General features: G+C 47.1%; 1 protein-coding gene across 7 annotated transcripts in view; it reads right to left on the minus strand.

The window, feature by feature from the left end:
- DNAH8 (dynein axonemal heavy chain 8) overlaps positions 1-20,834 on the minus strand; it is a 10,041,960-nt gene that overhangs the window by 1,171,220 nt on the left and 8,849,906 nt on the right. For all 7 annotated transcript variants that reach the window (XM_078647354.1, XM_078647353.1, XM_078647356.1 and 4 more), the window contains one exon: positions 5,602-5,804. In XM_078647354.1, coding sequence (XP_078503480.1) covers positions 5,602-5,804 — 203 coding nt within the window. The remainder of the gene's footprint in view (positions 1-5,601; positions 5,805-20,834) is intronic.

The raw sequence follows: 20,834 nt of genomic DNA on the forward strand, positions 1-20,834 counted from the left end.
GGCCTAGACCAGACGTTAACTAGGTCTACTACTGTCGATATTAGACTTAAAGTTTTGGGTTTGCCAGCTAGCTCAGAGTTCACTAGAAACTTTCTCGAATAGGCAAGGAGGAGTTGAACCTCCCTGGATAGACAAGAAGGGATTTAGTTTCTGACAACCATAGAACATGACAACTTTGCTCTCCCCTACTCAAGAGTGTATCTCTAGAGTCGTGTGAACAAAAGGCAATTTATTTTACTCAGTCAGTACGTGCATTCTTAGTCTCATCAGAGTGTAGAGAAAAGGAAGAGACGGGCGTGTTCAATAAAAGATGTTATTTATTGATCAGTCTCTTTTCTCATACAAGAGAAATGGATCGATATTATTGCAATACTTATGGTTAAGTAAAGTGCATACATTAAAAGCAGAAGTATAAAATAATACTGTAAAAACATTGATATGGTTTCTAAGCCATATGAAGGTTTAAAATGAATTAAATATATTACATACACGTATACATTTGACTAATCGTACTCAACTGGTGTTTCTAACTACGCCTACCCCGTGTACCTGACCTAAGCCTAATACGTGGGCGAGAATAGAAAGTTACAGTTTAAGTTAAGTTTGTTTTGCCAAGTGACTGACTAAAGAATTCTCTGCGAGGGGTTATTCAGTTCTGTACCTGGAATCTAGGATGAATGAGGGATGGTATCTCTCGTCTCTGGTCTCGATATTCCAGGCTGCCTGCGAAGGCTACCCGGAAGCGCCGGAGCTGGATTTCTCGGCAGGAGAAAGAGGCAGCTTCTCGTTCTCAGCGCGTCAAGAAGGCGGGGCTGCGCCAGCGGGGTCTGCTCTGCTCTGGGCTTCGGCAAGTCTGGCTGCTCCGATCTCGTCACCACCGCGTGTGTTTGCATAGGGCAATATCGGTAATATTTATACCTTTAAGGTGCCGAGATTGACGTAAGGATGGACATAGATACGTCAATAAGGATGTCATACGACCAGGTCGTTAGCACATTCTTTTGCTGAAGTTCTCGGTGAAATCAAAACAATGGCCGCAGGGTTTTTCCCAGGTCTGTCATAGGTTTGATTTGTTTTGAGAACTCCGTATGCCTTATCAGGGGCTGGAGGAATATCGCTTGTCTAATTAGATGGCAAGCGTTATGACCTAATCAGATAACACGTTCCTGTGCCGTAGTGTGGCTTTATCAGATAACGGTTCCTGCATCATGGGGGTTTTCTGCCTCATGGGATGGCTGCTAGTTAACTTGTTAGTTTGTTAACCAGAATAGGGTCAGGAATAGGGGGATCGATACAGAACCTATAGGAATACATCACAGTTCGGGCTGGACTGTTCCCATTGAGCGCAGAATCTAGACTGATTTGCATATGGCTGGGTCCAAACTGGAATGGCATGGTGAGCAAAAAACGATGGATTTAAGCCCAGATCTCTGAACTGGGGTGAATGTATGACATTGTTCTGCATTCTGTCCATCAATTGTTCTTTTGCATTTGTCAACCGAGTGGGACAGGTATGCTCAGACATGAGTCCCGTGCTCTCCATGCCACTGGAATCAAGCTATCCTGGCTGATGAGGGCTGAAAGCCCGAAACCGGTCCTAGGATGCTTGTTTCCAGTCCAGGGAGGACCTGGCCTGGCAGTTCGGGCTGGACTGTTCCCATTGGGTGCAGGATCAAGACTGATTTGCATTAGGCTGGGTCCAAACTGGAATGGCATGGTGAGCAAAGAAACAATGGATTTAGGCCCAGATCTCTGTACTGGGGTGAATGTATGATAATGTTCTGCATTCTGTCCACCAGTTGTTCGTTTTGCTATATTATGATTGAGCAGCTAGCTGGCTGACATGAATATGAAGGATAAATAAAGGGTAACAGTTATACACAGAGCGCACTGCAAATATTGGTCAAAAGAGTTCAATGATAGTTCGTTCGGTGGTGCTCAGGAAGAGCGGGGATGGTTACCACAACTCCAACAGTAAACCACATGTGGTTTAATCAACATTACATAAATCCTCCGAGCACTCAAAATTAATAATCAGTCTTGGATGTGTTCATTCCAAAATTTAATTCAAGGTTGTTGTCTTCGATCCAATCTTTTAGACAATTCAACGCTGCGTTGAATTGTCTAAAAGATTGGATCGAAGACAACAACCTTGAATTAAATTTTGGAATGAACACATCCAAGACTGATTATTAATTTTGAGTGCTCGGAGGATTTATGTAATGAATATGAAGGAGCCTTTGTGGGTTTCCGTGAGTCTAGATTCTCCTGAAGAGTCCCTTTCTCTTCTGGGCCCTGCTTAACACATGTGTACAAGAGGAGCCCTGTAGTCATGACCTCAATGTCTGAGACATAAAATAATCATTGATTTCTGAACAATGAGAGTAAAAGCATTAAGGTAGAATGTTGTTCCTGCAAATATTTCACACGCTTTATATAAACCTGTATTCCCTATGAGTGTTTGCTTTTTCCTGAATTAAACCTCAAATAAACATGTTTATCCATTGTTTGAATTAAATAACGTTATAAGCTGTAACTGGTCAGTGAAATGCTAAACGTACAAAAAATTGGTATGTTTTGCTATTTCTAGAAACACCCCTGACTCCGCCCACTGATCCAATCTTCGGTTATTCCCGCCCCCTGATTCTCCACCCACAGTTTCCCTACTTTTTTTCCCCATTTCGACCACTGGTCCGACCCATGCTCAAGCGCGGAGAAACTACATGTGGGACAGCAGCAGAGTAACGTCAAAGGCGTTTTAATGGTGACAGCCCTGAGATGTGTATGCCAGATGTGTGAATTTAGTTCGGAGGCAGCAATATGACATCGGTGGAGCTCCGTGAATGCAGTCTGAATGAATTCAGTCCTGTGAGCAAGGAACATTGTCAGGGCTGTGGAAATATATATGGGAGTTCTCTGGCCTAGGTGCATCATTACAGCTGTGTGACTGCAGATCCATGACAGAGATAATTTGAAACAGCTATCAGTAGCACATCAATAATGTAAATATGGCTAGTTGTAAGATTTGCATTTCCCAATAGGAAATAATTCCTGTCTTTCGAAAATCCTGTTCCAAGACCAGCCTGCTATGAGGCCTGGTAAACCAGAACTAGGCACACACATGTTTGCTCCAAAATCTGGATAAGCCCATGTGGACACTTCTCCTGCACAATTTTCGACAGGTAAAACCTGATGGAAATTGTGCAGGTAAATACATAGCTTTCATAGTCTTGTATCATGGAACAGGAGTGTAACGGTATCTCCTATTCCAAGGTACAAAACTCAGAATTGAGAGGTAATACATGCTTACCACTATATTATGAATCTCAGCTTGTCATATTGGGAAATAAGCAATTTCTACGCACTCTGCTCTGTTATTGTCTGACTTTTATCTTTTCATTCTTTTTCTCTTTTTTTTAATTTTTTTTTACCGTTCCTTTTTCCTATCTGTGACTTCAAAAATGTCGCTAGAACAATGATCGTGAATCGTCGAACTATAACTGGGAATTAATTAATACTGGCAAAGACTGCTTGTCCCTGCTTTTCCCTGCGTTTCCTATTTAGTTAGTGATTTATTTTTTCCCTCTTAGTACATAATTGGCTGATGATGGCCGACTGCTGAATAAAAAGTAAAATATTTAAAGGGGCGATGAAAATGGTCGGTACACTAAATTTATTTTTTAAGATAGAAATGTGAACCAGGAGAACGAGGCAAAAGTATGTGAACGGCTACATGATTTTTCTGGCATTGAAATATTTTTTCCCAGCTTGTCCCTTTTACAACTAAAAAAAGCAGGTTTAATTAAATATTCAATAAAAAAAAAACAGTAGTAGATTGGTTACAGTTTACAGAATACAAACCTGTAAACCCCCCGCAATTCACCAGTTGTGGTATACAGTGCAACATTGCACACAATAACCCATGTCACCAGCCATATTTTGCTCATGATAGATATTTGCTGTGAAATTGTCAAATGGGTGTTATCAAGCATGACGTGTGATGTTAGCTATGGGGTGTCTTTGTGTGTTGCATATCATAACTGGCTACAACATGGATTTTGTACTTGCTAAGCTATAACTCATCTACATCGTGATTCTTGTTATATAATGTGTAGTTTGTTCATGATACACTTCGTCCACCTTCAATGTATCGGTTCACCATCGGCATCAAAATGCGAAGATGGTGTTGGCAAAAGGGCAAGGCCTGTGCCCAACTCGCTGCAAGCAGCCAACTTCCACTGCACATGGCCTTGGCCATAAGCAGTGGGTACTTTTTGCAGGATTTGTGAATCCTATGCCGGGTGGATTAGTAAACCCTCAAACCCCAGGAGGTCCCACAAACTCTAGAGAGGGTCCTGGTGAATCTGGCAAAGGAGTCCTGGCTCTGGCGATAAAAATGAGGCTTGTTTCCACTGATTTTAATTCGCGGGGGGGGGGGGGGGGGGCTTTAGTCCTCTCCCACACCTGGGGCTAGGAGGCACACTACGCTCTCACTCTTTCTATTTTTTTTCTCCCAACACGATGCGAGGGTGGGCAATGGTGTGCGAGCAGAATTGTGCCCTTCCCTTTTTTGACTCCACAATGCTCGAAAAGCTCCACATCCAATGGTAGGGCCTCCTTTCTTTGCAGTCCTCCGATCATTCGTGACTCTGTGAGTAACATATACGCATTTCGAAAGCACATGTTGACCCCCGAACAACAGACTTCTATTTTTATCCAACTCTAAGGGATTTTTATCGACCTTGGGGTCGATTATGATGGCGGTGAATCCTCATCCTCCGGGCCGGTGGAAGCCACCGCCGGCCCGGAGGATGCAGATTCACTGCCGCGGTGACAGAAAACACCCACCGCCAGATTAGGATGGCGGTGGGAACTGCGGCGGATGGCAGGTCCGTGCCAAATTAGGATGTGTGTTGTAACATGCTTTTCCACTGCGGCTTTTCCGCCGTGGAAAAGCATGAGGTCTTTTATGTTTGGGGGCCCCTTGCGGGCCCCCAGGGTGTTGGGGGGTGGGGATGCACATGTACCCCCCTGCATGTACATACACAAAGCGGCAGACACCGCGCGGTGCCTGCCGCTTTGTGCATGTAAATGCAAATCATGCATTTTTAACCTTGCGGCGGGTGCTGCTTCAAGCTGCACCCGCCGCAAGGTTAAAGATACAGGATGTGACCGCCAGGGTGGCAGGTTCATTTCCATCACTACTTTCTCACCAGTTTCGAATCTTTTTCTTTCCCCTTTCCTCCACCTTTTCTATATAATTTTCTCTTGTTCTGTTCGCGAAAAATGACTTGGGGTGTCCATCTGCAGGTTCCGTCACAAATTAAGCACTAGCAGAGAGCATAAGGCTCGGATGATATGTCTCTCAGCAGCATCTCCCGCAGTCTAATGTGTTCGGAATGGTTTCCACTTGAAAACAATGAAAATGAAGCATGGAGGCTCAGCTGGAAAACGGAACACTGTTACTACAAAAAAATCCTGCAGTGGGTGCACTTCACATCTAAAGGCCTCTTTTATAGACAGTCAAGAGGGCTCAACATTACGAATACAATTTATTGTTTTAAAACCAGGTGGGCTACTTTTGAAAATCATGAAACATACCTAGTTTGAGTCTCTTTGCTAACGCTTCGATCTGATTAGTCGGGTCAGAGCCCATAGATAGGAAACAGATCAAGGGGGTGTGTTTATCACTTTCCTCCCATGTCTCCTCCAGGTCTAAAAGAACAGGTTCGGTGAATCTAGGGTCCAGTGAATCTGCAATATATTTCCTTGCTTGGGAAAGGGTGCGATCTGGACACCAAGACCTAAAAAGGGAAAGAAGAGAGGACATTAGTATGACTATACAATGTTTTATTCACTTAGGTGAGACTGTATTTTATTACTATCTTTCAAGGTGAAATTCCATATTTGAATCTTAACCAAACCAAAAGAAACAAAGCGACTTATCCTGAACACCAGTTACCTATCTAGGGCCGTTTGAAAACACTCCCAATCATCTGAATATCTAATTGAAGGTGCAGGATCCCGAACACATCTTCAATACGGAGAAACACGTCCCTCAAGCAATAAACAAACAGCCTATCCACAGCAGAATTTTCTTTCTAGTTTATTTTTTAAGAAAGTGAGTGTGAATGGGTAACTGGGTGACGAGAAATGACTCAACACCTGAATGAATGAGTAGGTGCATAAATGAGGGAGGCAGTGACTAAGAACATGCATAATTAATGAGAGGCAACGACGAATTGCTGAATGAGAAGGTTCATTCATGGATGGGTGACTGGGTACTTTCTTACAGAGTGGTATACACAATGAGAAGTTCAGAATACACAGTGCTTCTTTAAAACTAAGTCTGAACGCATTATGTCTTTCTCAAAACAATGTACAGGAGGCAGAGGAGAGATACCCCTGGGGTGAACAGCCTCTGCTTTGAAAGGGCTGTCCTTGCTACTACTGCACCAGCTGGGAGAGATGGCACTGTCTGTAGGCCAGTGCTCTGGAGTTACCCTTGAACTTCCTTAGCCTTCTCCCAAAATAATATGGAGCAGTCAGATATCATGTCCATTAGGGATACCTCCACATGCTCTGAAAACCAAGTTGATTGCATCCATGTGTGAATTCAAGGCACTGGACTGGTGCCAATAGCTCTGCAGACACAGCCCGCGGTGTAAAAAAACAGCATGCAAGAGATACTTCACCATGTCCTGGCTGTCGATCTTCTGGGATAGATCGCACGGTTTTGCTGGTCCTCTTCCATTATGCATGCATGTACCTGCTCAGCAGGCATACAGCATTCAAGGATCCTAGGCTAAACTTGCAGAAGATAACTTTCTATTATTGCATACATAAATGAACAAGTCACTTACCTTCGTTAACACCTTATCTGGTAGAAACTATATCTAGCTGCAGATTGCATCACCTTAGAATATCTCCCGGGTGTCAAACTGGATTAGAAAACTTTTCAAACAGTACCTCTGAGCATGGTAGGAGGCATCGATTGGCTCAGGGCCATCAGTGTCAGTGCCAGAAGTGACGTGCTCAGTGCCTATATTAGTGCAACCCTAGTGTGCTGACATCAATTACTTTTCACAACATTTCCACGCCAGAAACGCCACGAAGGGTGTTGATGTTCCAGTGTCCCCAGACCTCATCGGGGTTACCCTATATGGAGAAAGGGCTGGCAAGGTATCTGAGGCTAGACAGAATCTCTACCAGATAAGGCATTACAAAAGGTAAGTAACTTGTTCATCTGATAGAGACTTCTAGCTGCAGATTACTTACTTTAGAATAGATACCTAAGCAATACCTCTCCAGGTGGGTCTACAAACAGTTTTAGACCAGGAAGACCTGGAGGAATGAACAGGCAAAGTGCCTGTCACGATGGACCTGACTGTCCAAGCAAAAGTGTTTTGTAAACTTGTGCACAGATGTCCACGTTGCAACTGCACAGAAGTCCAGGACAGAGACTCCGTGAGCTAATGCAGGTGGTTGCAGCTTTGGAGCCCTCAGGGAAGACAGCATTAACAACGCTGTTAGTGCCACGCGCATTGGTAACAACGTGGATGTTGCATCGTCCGCATTGTTACCACGCATGGCATTACATCGCAAGTCGTTTCCATGACTTGCTCTAGATGGCTTGCAACACCAGGGAATGTGTTGGATTGTAAGTCCAACACATTCCCTGCTGTTCCGCTAACTGGAGAAGGAATAGTAATTTATACTATTCCTAAGTCCAGCGCGCCATCTAGTGCAAGTCGTAGAAATGACTTCCGTTGTAATGCCATGCGTGGTAACACCGCGTACGATGTATCGTCTGCGTTGTTACCTACCACGATGCAATATGTGGCGTTGTAATTTCACATATTCACCCTCAGGGGGCTGCTTCTTGGCCAGTGTGTAGCAGATTTTAATTCAGAGCACTGTCCATCATGAGATGGTCTGTTTCTGCATGGCCTTTACCTTCTTGGCCTCAAGAACCCAATGAGCAGTTGATTGTACACCCAGAGCTCTCTGGTACAACCAGCACAGTACCATAATGCTTTTTGTGTCCAATTGGTGGAGAATCTCTTGGAAGCGTGAGGAGGAGCAAAGAAGGTAGGTACTATGTTGGTCTCGCCTACATGAAAAGGTGCTACCACTTTCGGCAGGAAAGAGGCCCATTTTCTCAAAACCATGTTTGTCTGGGACATATGTTGTAGTCCTTTCAGAAAACGAGTCACAACAGGTGACCTTAAAGAGGAAGAGCTGATCAGGCAGCCACAAAAATCCCAATATGGCTGAAAGGTACCCTTTAACTGTGCCCAGAGCAAACCTTTGCCAAGCTAACGAGATCAAACAACCACAGTTCAAACATGGGGGCAGAAAGCAGATCAACATTTTTGGAAGCACACCAAGCCATTAATTTGTCCCAACAGCAGGTTACACTGACTTGGATGAGGAAAGTATGACTGCCAGAATGACACCACAGGCTTCTGGAGGGAGCTCAAAAACTGTTACCTATCCCTGCTCCATCTCCATGCATGAAGGAGGAGAGTGTGCAGGTTCAGATGTAAGATCCTGCCCTATTACTGTGACAGTGGATCTACCTAGAGTGGCAGCATGATCGGAGGACTGATGGTCATGCTCAGGAGTTTGGGATACCATACTCTCTATGCCCAATCGAGAACCACAAGAATGATTTGGGCTGGCCATTCCTGATCTTCTTGAGTACTCTGGCAGGAGCAGTATCAGTGGAAAGGTGTACAGGAGGCTTGAGTTCCACTTGAGACGAAAGGTGTCTCTAAGCAACAGTCGCCTTGGAAACTTCAGCACCCAGAGGTGCTGGCATTGTGATTTCTCAGCGGTGGTGAAATTGAACTAACCAAGGTTCTCCACAATCTCTGGAGAGACCTTGCACCACCTCCTACTGTTGATGCTATTTGTGATCACGAGGCATCAACGGCTAAGTTCATCTGCCCTGGCGTTCAGAGAGCCAGTTAGATGTTAAACCATCAGGGGAAAGCCTTGACATTCCAGCCATGTCCAGAGATGCAGGGCCTCTTGACACAGGGTTTACGACCCCACCCTGCCCTGCTTGATGAAATACTACATGGCGGGGGTTTTGTCTGTAAAAACCTGAACTTGCAATCGCTTGATAGAAGGAAGAAAGCCTTTGAATTCCAGTCAATCACTCTCAGTTCCAAAAGGTTTATGTTGAGCTGAGACTCCACAGGAGACCAGAGTACTCTGATCACTACCTCCCCCAGATGGTCACCCCAGCCTAGGAGTGACGTACAAGATACTACTTGTGTAATGATATATCTGTAAGAGACATTAGTTAGTGATAGATTCCTTAACTTAGAATATCCCCAGGCGTCAGTCTGGATCTGGAAACTTTTGTGTAGCAATACCCCTGCGCGTCGGTAGGCGTCGTCCGCGGCTCCGCGTCTGTCGTCGGCGTCGTTAGCACCGGAATGACATCGCCGGAGTACTTAGATGCCGCCCTCGCGCGCTGACGTCAGTTCTGATACACAGCTTTTCCGCGCCAGATACGCAGAGGCATGATAGAACCAACACTGGTGCCATGAAACTAGGGCCCTGAAAGGGGATGACTTGAACCCTAGATATCGGTTCGCGGAACGGGGAGGATGGGTGGGTCTGTAAGGAATCTATCACTAACTAATGTCTCTTACAGATATATCGTTACACAAGTAGTAACTTGTGCATCTGAAAGAGACACGTTAGTGATAGATTTCTTACCTTAGAATGGATACCCCAGCAATACCAACCCCGGTGGTGGGTCTGCAAACCAATAATCACACCAGAAAGTCCTGGAGGACGGAACGGCCAAAGAAGCCATCCCCCCGGACTTGACTGTCCAGGCAGTAGTGTCTCGCGAACGTGTGCAGCGAGACCCACGTAGCTGCCTGACAAATGTCCTGCAAGGGGACTCCTCGGCCCAGGACAGTAGTAGTCGCCATGGCCCCAGTGGAGTGGGCCCTCAGCCCAACAGGAGGTTCCTTTTTAGCCAAGGAGTAACACGCCTGGATGCACAATACGATCCACCGAGAGATGGTCCGCTTGTGCACCGCCCGTACTTTCTTAGCGCCCACGTAACCAACAAAGAGTTGGTCATCCACCCGGAACTGGCGTCTGCGATCCAGATAGTAACAGAGCGCACATTTTGGGTCCAGAGGGTGGAGCAAGGTGATGGACTGCCCAATGTGGAAGGCTGTGACTACCTTGGGCAGGAAAGAGGACCTTGTCCGCAACACAACCTTATCCGGATGGACAGAAAGGAAAGAAGGTTTGGAAGAAAGAGCCTGGAGCTCACTCACTCTCCTGGCAGAGGTGATGGCAACCAGAAAAGCAGTCTTCAGAGTAAGAAGGCGGAGAGGACAGTTATGGAGTGGCTTAAAGGGAGCGCACATCAGATAAGTAAGTACAAGGTTCAAGTCCCACTGAGGCATCACGAAAGGAACAGGAGGGAACATGTGTGTGATGCCCTTCAAAAACCTATTTACAATAGGGGACTTGAACAAAGATGGCTGATCAGGTAGCCTTAAGAAGGCGAAAAGGGCAGAAGGTAGCCCTTGATAGTGCCCAGAGCAGAGCCCTGCTGGGCCAGAGAAAGAAGGAAGAGGAACACCTCAGAAAGGGGGGCAGAGAGTGTATCCACAGCCTTTGCTGAGCACCATGCCACAAATCTGTTCCACCTGCAGGCGTATACCGACTTTGTGGAGGGACGCCTGGCTGCCAGAATGACATTACAGACTTCAGGAGGCAAGTCAAATGGCCTCAACTGTCGCCGCTCAATCTCCAAGCTTGGAGGTGGAGACTGGACAGGTTCGGGTGGAGGACCGCCCCCTGCTGCTGCGAAAGAAGGTCCTCCTGAAGAGGCAGACAAATCGGGGGATCGACAGACATGCTGAGTAGCTCTGGATACCAAAATCTTCGTGCCCATTCAGGAGCCACAAGGATAACCTGGGCCCGGTCGTGCCTGATATTCTTCAGCACTCTGGGCAGAAGTGGTATAGGCGGAAAGACGTACAATAGACCACAACTCCACTCGCGACGAAAAGCGTCTCTGAGCGAGTGCCGCCTTGGAAATTCCAACGCACAGAACTGATGACATTGCACATTCTCTTCTGTGGCGAATAGATCTAACAAAGGCTCTCTCCACTGCTGAAAGAGGCCATGCGCCACGTCCGAGTTCAGACGCCTTTTGTGATCCATCATGCACCGACGGCTGAGTTAGTCCGCCCTGGCGTTCAGAGAACCTGCCAGGTGTTGGACCACCAGGGTCACGCCCTGATGTTCCAGCCACTGCCAGAGGCGCAGAGCCTCCTGGCAGAGGGTCCACGACCCCACCCCGCCCTGTTTGTTGCAGTACCACATGGCGGTGGGGTTGTCCGTTAACACGTGCACTACACTCTCCCGGACAGAGGGCAGGAATGCCTTCAGTGCAAGTCGGATCGCCCGCAGCTCCAGAAGGTTGAAGTGGAGCTGGGACTCCGCCGGAGACCAGAGGCCTCTGATCTCTGCCTCTCCCATGTGGCCCCCCCAGCCCTGGAGGTACGCGTCCGTCACAACTACATGCTCCGGTTGGGGTAGGGAGAGGGATCTGCTGCTGACCCAATCGTGGTCAAGACATGGTCGAACAAGTTGCCCTGATGCTGGGCCCACTGAAACTTCAGGTCCCACTGCAGAGCCCGCATCCGCCACCGGGCGTGATGCACCAGAAGGATGCAGGAGGCCATCAGCCCGAGAAGCCGCAGCGTCAACCTGACCGAGACTCGGGATAAAGGCTGAAAGATCTGAATCAGAGCCTGAATATCCCAAACCTGCTGTTCGGGAGGATAAACCCGAAACTGCGCCGAGTCTAGAACCGCTCCGATGAAGAGGAGCTTCTGAGAGGGACAAAGGTGTGACTTCGGCACATGGATGGAGAACCCCAGCAGGTGCAGGAGGTCGGCCGTAGTCTGGAGGTGGCTGACAACTGTCTGGGGCGAGCCCACCTTCAACAACCAGTCGTCGAGGTAGGGGAAGACTGAAACCCCTAACCTGCACAGATGAGCTGAGACCACTGCCATCAATTTCGTGAACACCCATGGGGCGCTTGTAAGGCCGAAGGGGAGCACGGTAAACTGAAAGGGCTCGTGGCCTACTGTGAACCGCAGGTAACGCCGGTGGGCCGGCAGGACGGGGATGTGGAAATAGGCGTCCTGCAAGTCCAACGCTACCATCCAGTCTCCTGGGTCTAGGGCAGCTAAGACCTGAGCCAAAGTCAGCATCTTGAACTTCTCCTTCCGGAGGAAGCCGTTGATGTTCCGTAGGTCAAAGATAGGGCGTAGGCCCCCTTTGCCCTTCTTGGGTACCAGAAAGTAGTGGGAGTAACAACCACACCCTACTTCTGGCCCAGGAACGTGCTCAATGGCCCCCTTGGCCAAGAGGGCCGTAACTTCCTCTTGCAGAAGTAGCAAGTGATCCCCCGACACGCGGTGGTATTGCGGTGGCATGGCTGGAGGGGTCACCTCGAAGGGGAGGGAGTAGCCCCTTCGGACGATTTGCAGCACCCACATGTCCGACGTGACAGTGCGCCAGTGGAAGAGGTGATGGCGAACCCTGCCCCCCACTGGCGTCACATGGGCCTGAAAGCACGGACTAGGAGGGTTTTGAGGCGGGTGCTGCAGGGGAAGGTGTGGACTGGCCTCGCCGCTGTCTCCGACCGCCACCACGGCGGTTTCCACGGCCGACCACCGCGCTGTGTAGTAGCCAGCGGTGCGTGGCTGGCAGCACGTGTGGTAGTGCCCCTTCCTTGGCCACGAAAGGAGCGAAAGGCACCTGTTTGCTGGCGTGGGGCAGAGAGGCCCAAGGACTTGGCGGTAGCCCTGGAGTCCGTAAAACGCTCAAGCGCATGGTCTGCCTTGTCGCCAAAGAGGCGACGGCCATCAAACAGCATGTCCAGAAGGGTGGCCTGGACATCAGCCAAAAAGTTGGCGGTCCTCAAACAGGCGTGGCATCGAACTGCCACCGTCGTTGCCATCGCTCTGCCCAGTGAGTCCTTGGTATCCAGCCCACACCGGATGGAATAGCGTGCTGCATCTCGACCCTCCGCAAGGGCTTGGGCGAGTTTAGTCCGGGCCTCCTCCGGACATTGTGGAAGCACGTCCGCGACCGTGTCCCACAGAGTGTGGGTGTAGCGGCCCATGAGGCATGCGGTATTGACTGACCGCAGTCCCAAACTCAGGGACGAGAACACCTTCTTACCAAATTGCTCGTACCTCTTGGATTCCCAATCGGGCGGAGCCGTTGGGAATGCGGTCTGGGAAGTAGAGGCCTGGATGACCAGGCTCTCGGGGGTGGGGTGGGTCGCAAGGGTCGCCCTGAGCTGGGCGGTAGAGTCTGGCCACGTTCCTATCTACAGGCTGACCTCTAGCGGGCTTGGACCAAGTGCCCAAAAGAACGTCACACAAGGCCTCATTAAACGGCAGCAGAGGCTCAGCTGAGCTTGCCTGCGGTTTAAGGACCTCAGTGAGGAGGTTAGTCCTCACGGCCGCAACGGGGAGCTCTAGGCCCAATGCCTTGGCTGCCAGCTTCAACACTACACTGTAGGCAGCCCCCTCTGTCGTGTTTTGGCAGCTCCTGAGTTAGCGTTTAGCTCAGCTACACGATCTTTTCCGTTAACTTGACCAAAATGTACGGGGGCCATTTTGAATCCTTCCGACTTCCATTTTGTATGAACACGCTGCCTCGTGGTCAGCGTGCCCCTTTGTCCTTTCTCGATACCCATGGTCATTTATTCTGCTCGGCAACAGGCTATTTTTAGTACTGGTCAAGCGCACATGCGCACTATGCATCGACTGGTCATTCTCTAGGAATGTTAGCATAAACTGACCAGTGCTATTAAACTCCTCCCACATGCTGGCTGTGTTCCAAAAATGACCTTATATGTACCTAAAGTGTGTAACTTGTAACCGCCTATCTTTTTATTGTCATTAAACTGTATAAAAGAGGTCGCGCACCGATGTTCGGTGTGCTACTTCTTACATTGCCGAAGGGTGCTGTAGGAATGTACCACCACCCCATGGGGTCTTAATAAACTTGTCTTTTGCATTTTCCAGTGTCCGTGCCAACTTCTATACTAAGGTGTTCGAGAGTTTAGCAGAATATGTAGGCCTGGTTGAACCCAACACCACAATTGGCGACCACGAAGGGACTCATCGGCGACTCGGACGCCCGAAGGAGAGGTCGAGACGAAGGTTTGGAAACTCGCCATGGAAGCGATCGCTGCCATTGAGTGACCCGAGTCTTGGCATCCACGGTGTTTCTTTCCTTCCTTCTGATCTGACCTTCCAGGTGGCGCCGGTCCTCGACTGAGATTCCGATCTTGGATTGTCGTGTAGTGCCGTTTTGGCTGATTCGATCACAGAACTTGGCAGATGGATCTTGGACGTTTGAAGATATTCGGTAAGCTTCTGATTGGTGAGGTAGTCTATTGACACTCACTATGGCTTTTTGAATTTGAATTTGTTGAAGAGATGTTGTAAGCTTCTGATTGGTGAGCTAGTCTACTGACACTTACTATGGCTTTTTGAATTTGAATTTGAATTTGTTGAGTTAGCTAACATTTGAATCTTTGAATTTGATTTATATGTGGAGTGCACCTCACATAGGCAGGCATGTAGGGATATTTCTCTAATTTATTTGATTTGAACGGCACACCGTGTATGAAGCACATTAAGTGCCATTTTATGTAGTATCGCGTTTTCGTGGTACTTTTGAACATGCCTGTTTTCAGCACGCTCCGAAGGATGTGCTGCTTTGAGAATGGTACCAATTATCGATTAAATAAATCACAGCCGGCTCCCCCAGAGGGGACTCCTAATCGCGAGATGTATGTAAAATTTGGCATTCCGCCAATAATGTACAGCACATTATGGCACAAATACAGCAAAGCCGATCGTGAATTACAGTGGCCACTACATGGGTCATTTGATTTACGAAAGGTTCAGTATGTGGAGCAGTGTTTGTTTCAGCGAAGGTCTAGACAAGATATGTTTGATTGTGTGCGTATGTGGGAGAAAGAGGTGCGTGAACGAATGAAGCGTGAGGAAGCCTTGGCGGAGAAGGTGCAGCGAAAGGCTGCACGTGACAAAGCTTTACAGCTACAGGAGAAGGAGTTGCAGGAACAGAAAGAGAGGGAGACTCGGGAACATAATTTACAGGTTAATGGTCAGTTTCCCATCCGGCGTCCTCTTTTTCCGGTCCTTACTAATGAAACAGATGATTTTTCATTACTAGATCGTTGACCGCCTCCGTACGTCGCACCTACGGCTCCGAACAAGGATGCGGATGAGGACGACCAGAATACACAGCGTACAAGGTTACATGCGGAACGAACTGCAGAATTGCGTTCGTTTGCACGAAAGTTAAATATTAATACTGTCACTGTTTCTGAAATTAGTAAGCAAATGGAACAATGGTCTGATCAGGAGCGAATGTATTTCTTAGATCATTTTGGAGATGAGGCTGTTGAACGCTTTAGAAAATATTCTCCAGAGTTAGAACCCAAGGAGATATCCAAGGGTCGCGATAATTTTCGTAAAGGTCTCTTTGTTCTTTCAGATGCGGATGAATTTTTCAAACGTTTGGTTCAGCTACGGAATGAGGCGACACGACTACGGGAGTTGGAAAGGTCATCGGGTCCGCCTGCGTCCGGATCGACGGAGATATCCAAAGAATGCTCTATCTTTGGAACAGATAAGACCGCCGCGATTAATATTAGACCTATGCGAGAAGCTGCGCCTTTGTATGTCCCCCATAAAGGGGATGGCACAGATGATGATAAAACATCTAAAGACGCCAAGGGGTATTTTGTGTATAACTGGGTTTATACGCCCTGGAATAGAGCAGATGTTATGGCACTTAAGAATGCTTTGCCTGATCCTCGTAAAAACCCAGCGGCTTTCTATGAAAGCGTTGAAAGTGCAATTTCATCGTGTATTATGACGTTAGTTGATATTGATCTGTTTTTTGGACTAATATTGCCCCCTGATATGTGGAGAGTGATTCGTAAGTTTGATGATTCCACGACTCTTGGGGCAGGTTGGAAAGATATAGTTCAAGCTGACTTAGACAGCGAACCAGCATGTAAGCCTTGTCAATTAATATTGGACCTTCCAGGGTGCATACTAAATAAATTAAAAACGCTCGTTCCCGCTAAAAAGATTGATTGGACCATATTAGCCTCTTGTAAACAGAAAACGGATGAATCGGTTTCAGATTTCTTTTCTCGCTTTGAGGAAGCGTTTCATGATTACAGTGGACAATCATTGACAGAAGATACAGGCAGACATTTATTCGTTGACAAATATGTGGCTAATCTCCTACCGGAGATTGCAAAACGATTAAAAGCGAGTGAAAGTTCGTGGACCACGGCAACCCCTGCTTCTTTATTGACTATGGCTCAATATTATGAACAACAGGAATCGGAGGCAAAGGAAAGTAGTGATAAGAAAGTGAAGGATTTGAAGACGAAGGTAATGTTGGCTCAGGTTCAGGCTACGAGGGGAAAAAATCGAGGGGGACGAGGATCGTATAATAACGCTCCTCCTCCTCGTTCCGACATATCTGTGAATCAGTGTGCATACTGTAAACAGTTTGGACATTGGATTGCAGATTGTCCATTGTTTCGGGAACAGCGTAATTGGAGGGGACGAGGAAGTGGTAGGTCCAGGAATAATTATGGAGGACCGAGAGGTTATGGGGCAAATGATCAAGGAGGTTATGGGACGAATGATCGTGGAGGACATGGAGCAAGGGGTCGTGGTCAGACAGATTATAATACATTCGATAATCGCAATCAATATCAGATAAATGAGGGTGGCTCTGTTGAACCACGTGATGAGCGCTATGCATAGGATTGCGTAGGATGGGGTGTGGAATCGGTTGAGGTACCAGTTGATCAAAGGGGTCCATACATAGAGGCACATGTCTTGGGGTCCACTGATCAATTTTTGGTCGATACAGGAGCTACTCGTAGCGCTTTGTCCAAACACTTGGTTCCAAGGGCTCCCCTGTCTGGCGAGGTAATTACAGCTATAGGGTTCGATGGAACACCTACTTCTAGCCCACTGTCTCAACCCGTTACATTTCATGTTGATAAATTTGCTGCCCCTTGTCCCTTTTTGCTGTCTCCAAATACACCAGATAATACTATGTGACTCGATATGTTAAAACATTTTCGAGCTACTATTCGCTGTGCCCCGGAAGGAGTGCGAGTTGTGTTGAACGAAAATTATCCAGAAGTTGAGCGAGTGTGTCTTCTCCATGAATCTGAAGTATTAGCCTCCCTACCAAAAACATTGTGGGCCACTTCTGATACTGATGTAGGACAGATGAGTATTCCCCCAGTACATATTACGGTAAAGGAGGGAGTATCTCTGCCACGTGTCCCACAATATAAAATTTCGAGGGAAGGTGAAATTGCTTTGATACACATTGTGAATGATTTGATTTTGGCAGGAGTAGTTGAGGAAGTTCCCTACAATGTTTGCAACAGCCCAATTTTACCGATCCTTAAAAGAGATACAGATGCTAAGGTTTACCGTTTTATTATTGATTTGAGGGAAATCAACAAGATAGTAGTGCCTCAGTACCCGGTGGTGTCTGATATCACCACATTGCTTACGTTGGTTCCACCGACGGCAACTACTTTTACAGTCATCGATTTGAAGAATGCCTTCTTCTCGATTCCTGTACATCCTGATAGTCGATATCTCTTTGGATTTACATTAAATAATAAATCGTATAGATTTTGTCGAATTCCCCAGGGCTATACAGAAAGTCCTAGCATCTATAGTCAGGCTTTGAAGAGACAGCTTGATTCCTTTGAATTGCAGGATGGAGTGGCTCTTATACAGTATGTGGATGACATCTTACTTGCAGCAGATACGCAGGAACAGTGTGAGAAAAGTACCTTTTCCTTGCTTTCCTTCTTAGCCAAAAACAATCATAAGGTTTCGTAGAAGAAGTTACAGTATTGTAGACCAAAGGTGACCTACCTCGGTCATCTTTTGTCTAAGGAGGGCCGTGCATTAACACCAGATCGAATTCAAGCAGTGTTAGATACACCAGTTCCCCGCACTCAGAAGGATGTTCGTGCCTTCATAGGTTTGACGTCTTTCTGTTGGCAATGGATATTGGGTTTTTCTCACATTGTTAAGCCTTTGTTAGCATTGCTGTCCAAAGATACACCGATTCCCATTGAATGGACAAATGAATGTCAGAATGCTTTTGAACAATTGAGACAGGCTCTCTGTTCTGCACCAGTGTTAGGTACACCTGACTATACGAAGATCTTCACATTGTATGTACACGAGAAGGATGGGTGCGCATTGTCAGTTTTAGTGCAGACACACGGAGACAAACAGAGACCCTGTGCATACTTCTCGGCGGTACTCGACCCTGTGGCTCGAGGATTGCCTGGATGTTTTCGAGCAGTTGCAGCAACAGCAGTAGCAATACGACAAAGTGAAGGAATAGTTTTGTCACACAAATTGTTGGTGTTAGTTCCCCATGCGGTAGATGCGTTGTTGAATCAAACGAAAACACAGCATCTAACCATTGCCCGTCTAACAGGATATGAGCTAACGTTGTTGGCGCCGCACATCACACTAAAACGATGTGCGACACTGAATCCTGCTACTTTACTGCCGGATCCTGTTGCTGAGACCCAGAAGGAAGAACAACATGATTGTGTTTTTCTGACTGAGGAACAGACAAAGGGTCGTATCGATTTACAGGATACACCATTTCCAGATGTAGATGGGGAGCTGTGGGTCGATGGATCGTGTGTGAAGTTACCAGATGGCACGACTTCCGCAGCTTATGCGATCACGACACTTAAGACAGTGGTAGAAGCAGCACGGATACCCCAGAAATCGGCCCAAGCAGCTGAATTGATAGCCTTAACGAAAGCATGTGAGTCAAGTGCTGGGCTATGTGTGAACATTTACACGGATAGTCGTTACGCTTTTCGAGTAGTGCATGATTTTGGCCTACTCTGGAAGGAACGAGGATTCTTGACTTCACACGGAGTACACATCATGCATGGAGAATTGGTACGCGATCTCCTGAATGCACTATTATGTCCAAAAAAAGTAGCAATAGTCAAATGCAGTGCACACAAAAAGGTGACGGATAAAGTAGGACAAGGCAATGCTTTCGCAGATCGCATTGCGAGAGAGACCGCTATGCTACAAAATAATTCCCCCATGTACGTGGTGAAATCACAAGCCGAGCGGTGGCATGATGCTAGAGAAGAAATATTAGATATACAGAAGTCAGCATCTGAAGTAGAACTTACGAAATGGGCCACTGAAGGAGTATTGGATGATGAGGGTTGCTGGCGCAGTAAAGATATGGAAAGATGGAAACTACCCATGGCCTATTTACAAACAATGGTGCAAATGACACATGGGCTGGCACATATTGGAGCTCTCGTAATTATTAAATTGCTTACACGGGTTTGGGAAAATCCTGAAATTGCTAGTACGGCTAAGAGAGTAGTGCAGACCTGTCTGATATGTTTACAGCACAATCCTGGACATGGGACTCATACTCCTAAAGGAGGGTTTGTTCCACCTACTGCACCGTTCGAAGTATTGCAAATGGACTACATCCAGCTGGAATGCTGTAATAACCTCAAGTATGTCTTAGTGGTGGTATGTGCCTTCAGTAAATGGATTGAGGCTTACCCTACGAAAGACAATACAGCATTGACAACAGCTAAGGTGTTACTCAAAGAGTACTTCCCGCGCTATGGTGTTTGTAAATTTATGTGGAATGACAATGGTCCTCATTTTATTGGGAAAGTAGTGGAGTACCTCCTGAAAGGATTAGGAATCAAGCAACGATTCCACGCTGTTTTTCATCCGCAATCAGCAGGTTTGGTAGAAAGATACAATGCAACTCTGAAGCTGAAGCTAGCAAAGATTGTGGCATCCACATCTTTGAAATGGCCGGACGCTTTGCCCTTGGCATTGCTGTCTATTCGATCAGTGCCACATTCTCGATCTGGCCTCACACCATATGAAGTGGTGTTCGGAAGGCCGATGAATATCTGGGGAGTTCCTAAGCCTCGTTTGATACATGATGTGCCTTGTATAATGATGAATGACTATCTGGCACGATTAACAAATGATTTACTTTCTATTCATCAGCAGGTTCGAGAAGCGCTCCCCGATAACTCCACCGGTGAGGCTCACGATCTTCGTCCTGGGGACCACGTGATGGTCAAAGTATTTGAGAGATCCAGCAGTTTGGAACCGAGGTGGCATGGTCCTGAGCAAGTGCTGCTCGCCACCCGAACAGCAGTACGAGTGACCAACAAGAAACGGTGGATCCATTCTACCCATTGTCGTCGTGTTTCCCCGGACCTGGTGAGCCCTGTGGTGCTGTCTGACGACAGGAAAATTTTGGATGCAGAAAAGAGCCCAGCTGTTACGTCCAATGAATTGGAAGGAGCCTTCCCGGACCACACTGTTTCTGATGGAGTGAAGTACAATCTACGTTCTAGGAAATAATTTCTTTTTTGCATTTTTGAACTGGTTGGTAACCGCTCTGAGGTTTGTGAAACGGAAGCCGGGAATATCAAGGGGGGGGGATCAGTTCGGCCCAGTGTAGCGACACCCGTCTTGAATCTCGGAGAACAAACCAACGGCAGCCTCAGTCCAGAACCATCGTTTTTTTTTCTCTTAGTGTTGCTTTTGAAGATCATTTGTTTTGCGAATTATGGCATCTCCTTCGACACGAAAAGGGAGAATTCTTGGTGCTGTATTGTTTTTGTTGACTAT

Source organism: Lissotriton helveticus, chromosome 6 (genome assembly GCF_964261635.1).
Source record: "Lissotriton helveticus chromosome 6, aLisHel1.1, whole genome shotgun sequence".
In the NCBI taxonomy this organism is placed as follows: domain Eukaryota; kingdom Metazoa; phylum Chordata; class Amphibia; order Caudata; family Salamandridae; genus Lissotriton; species Lissotriton helveticus.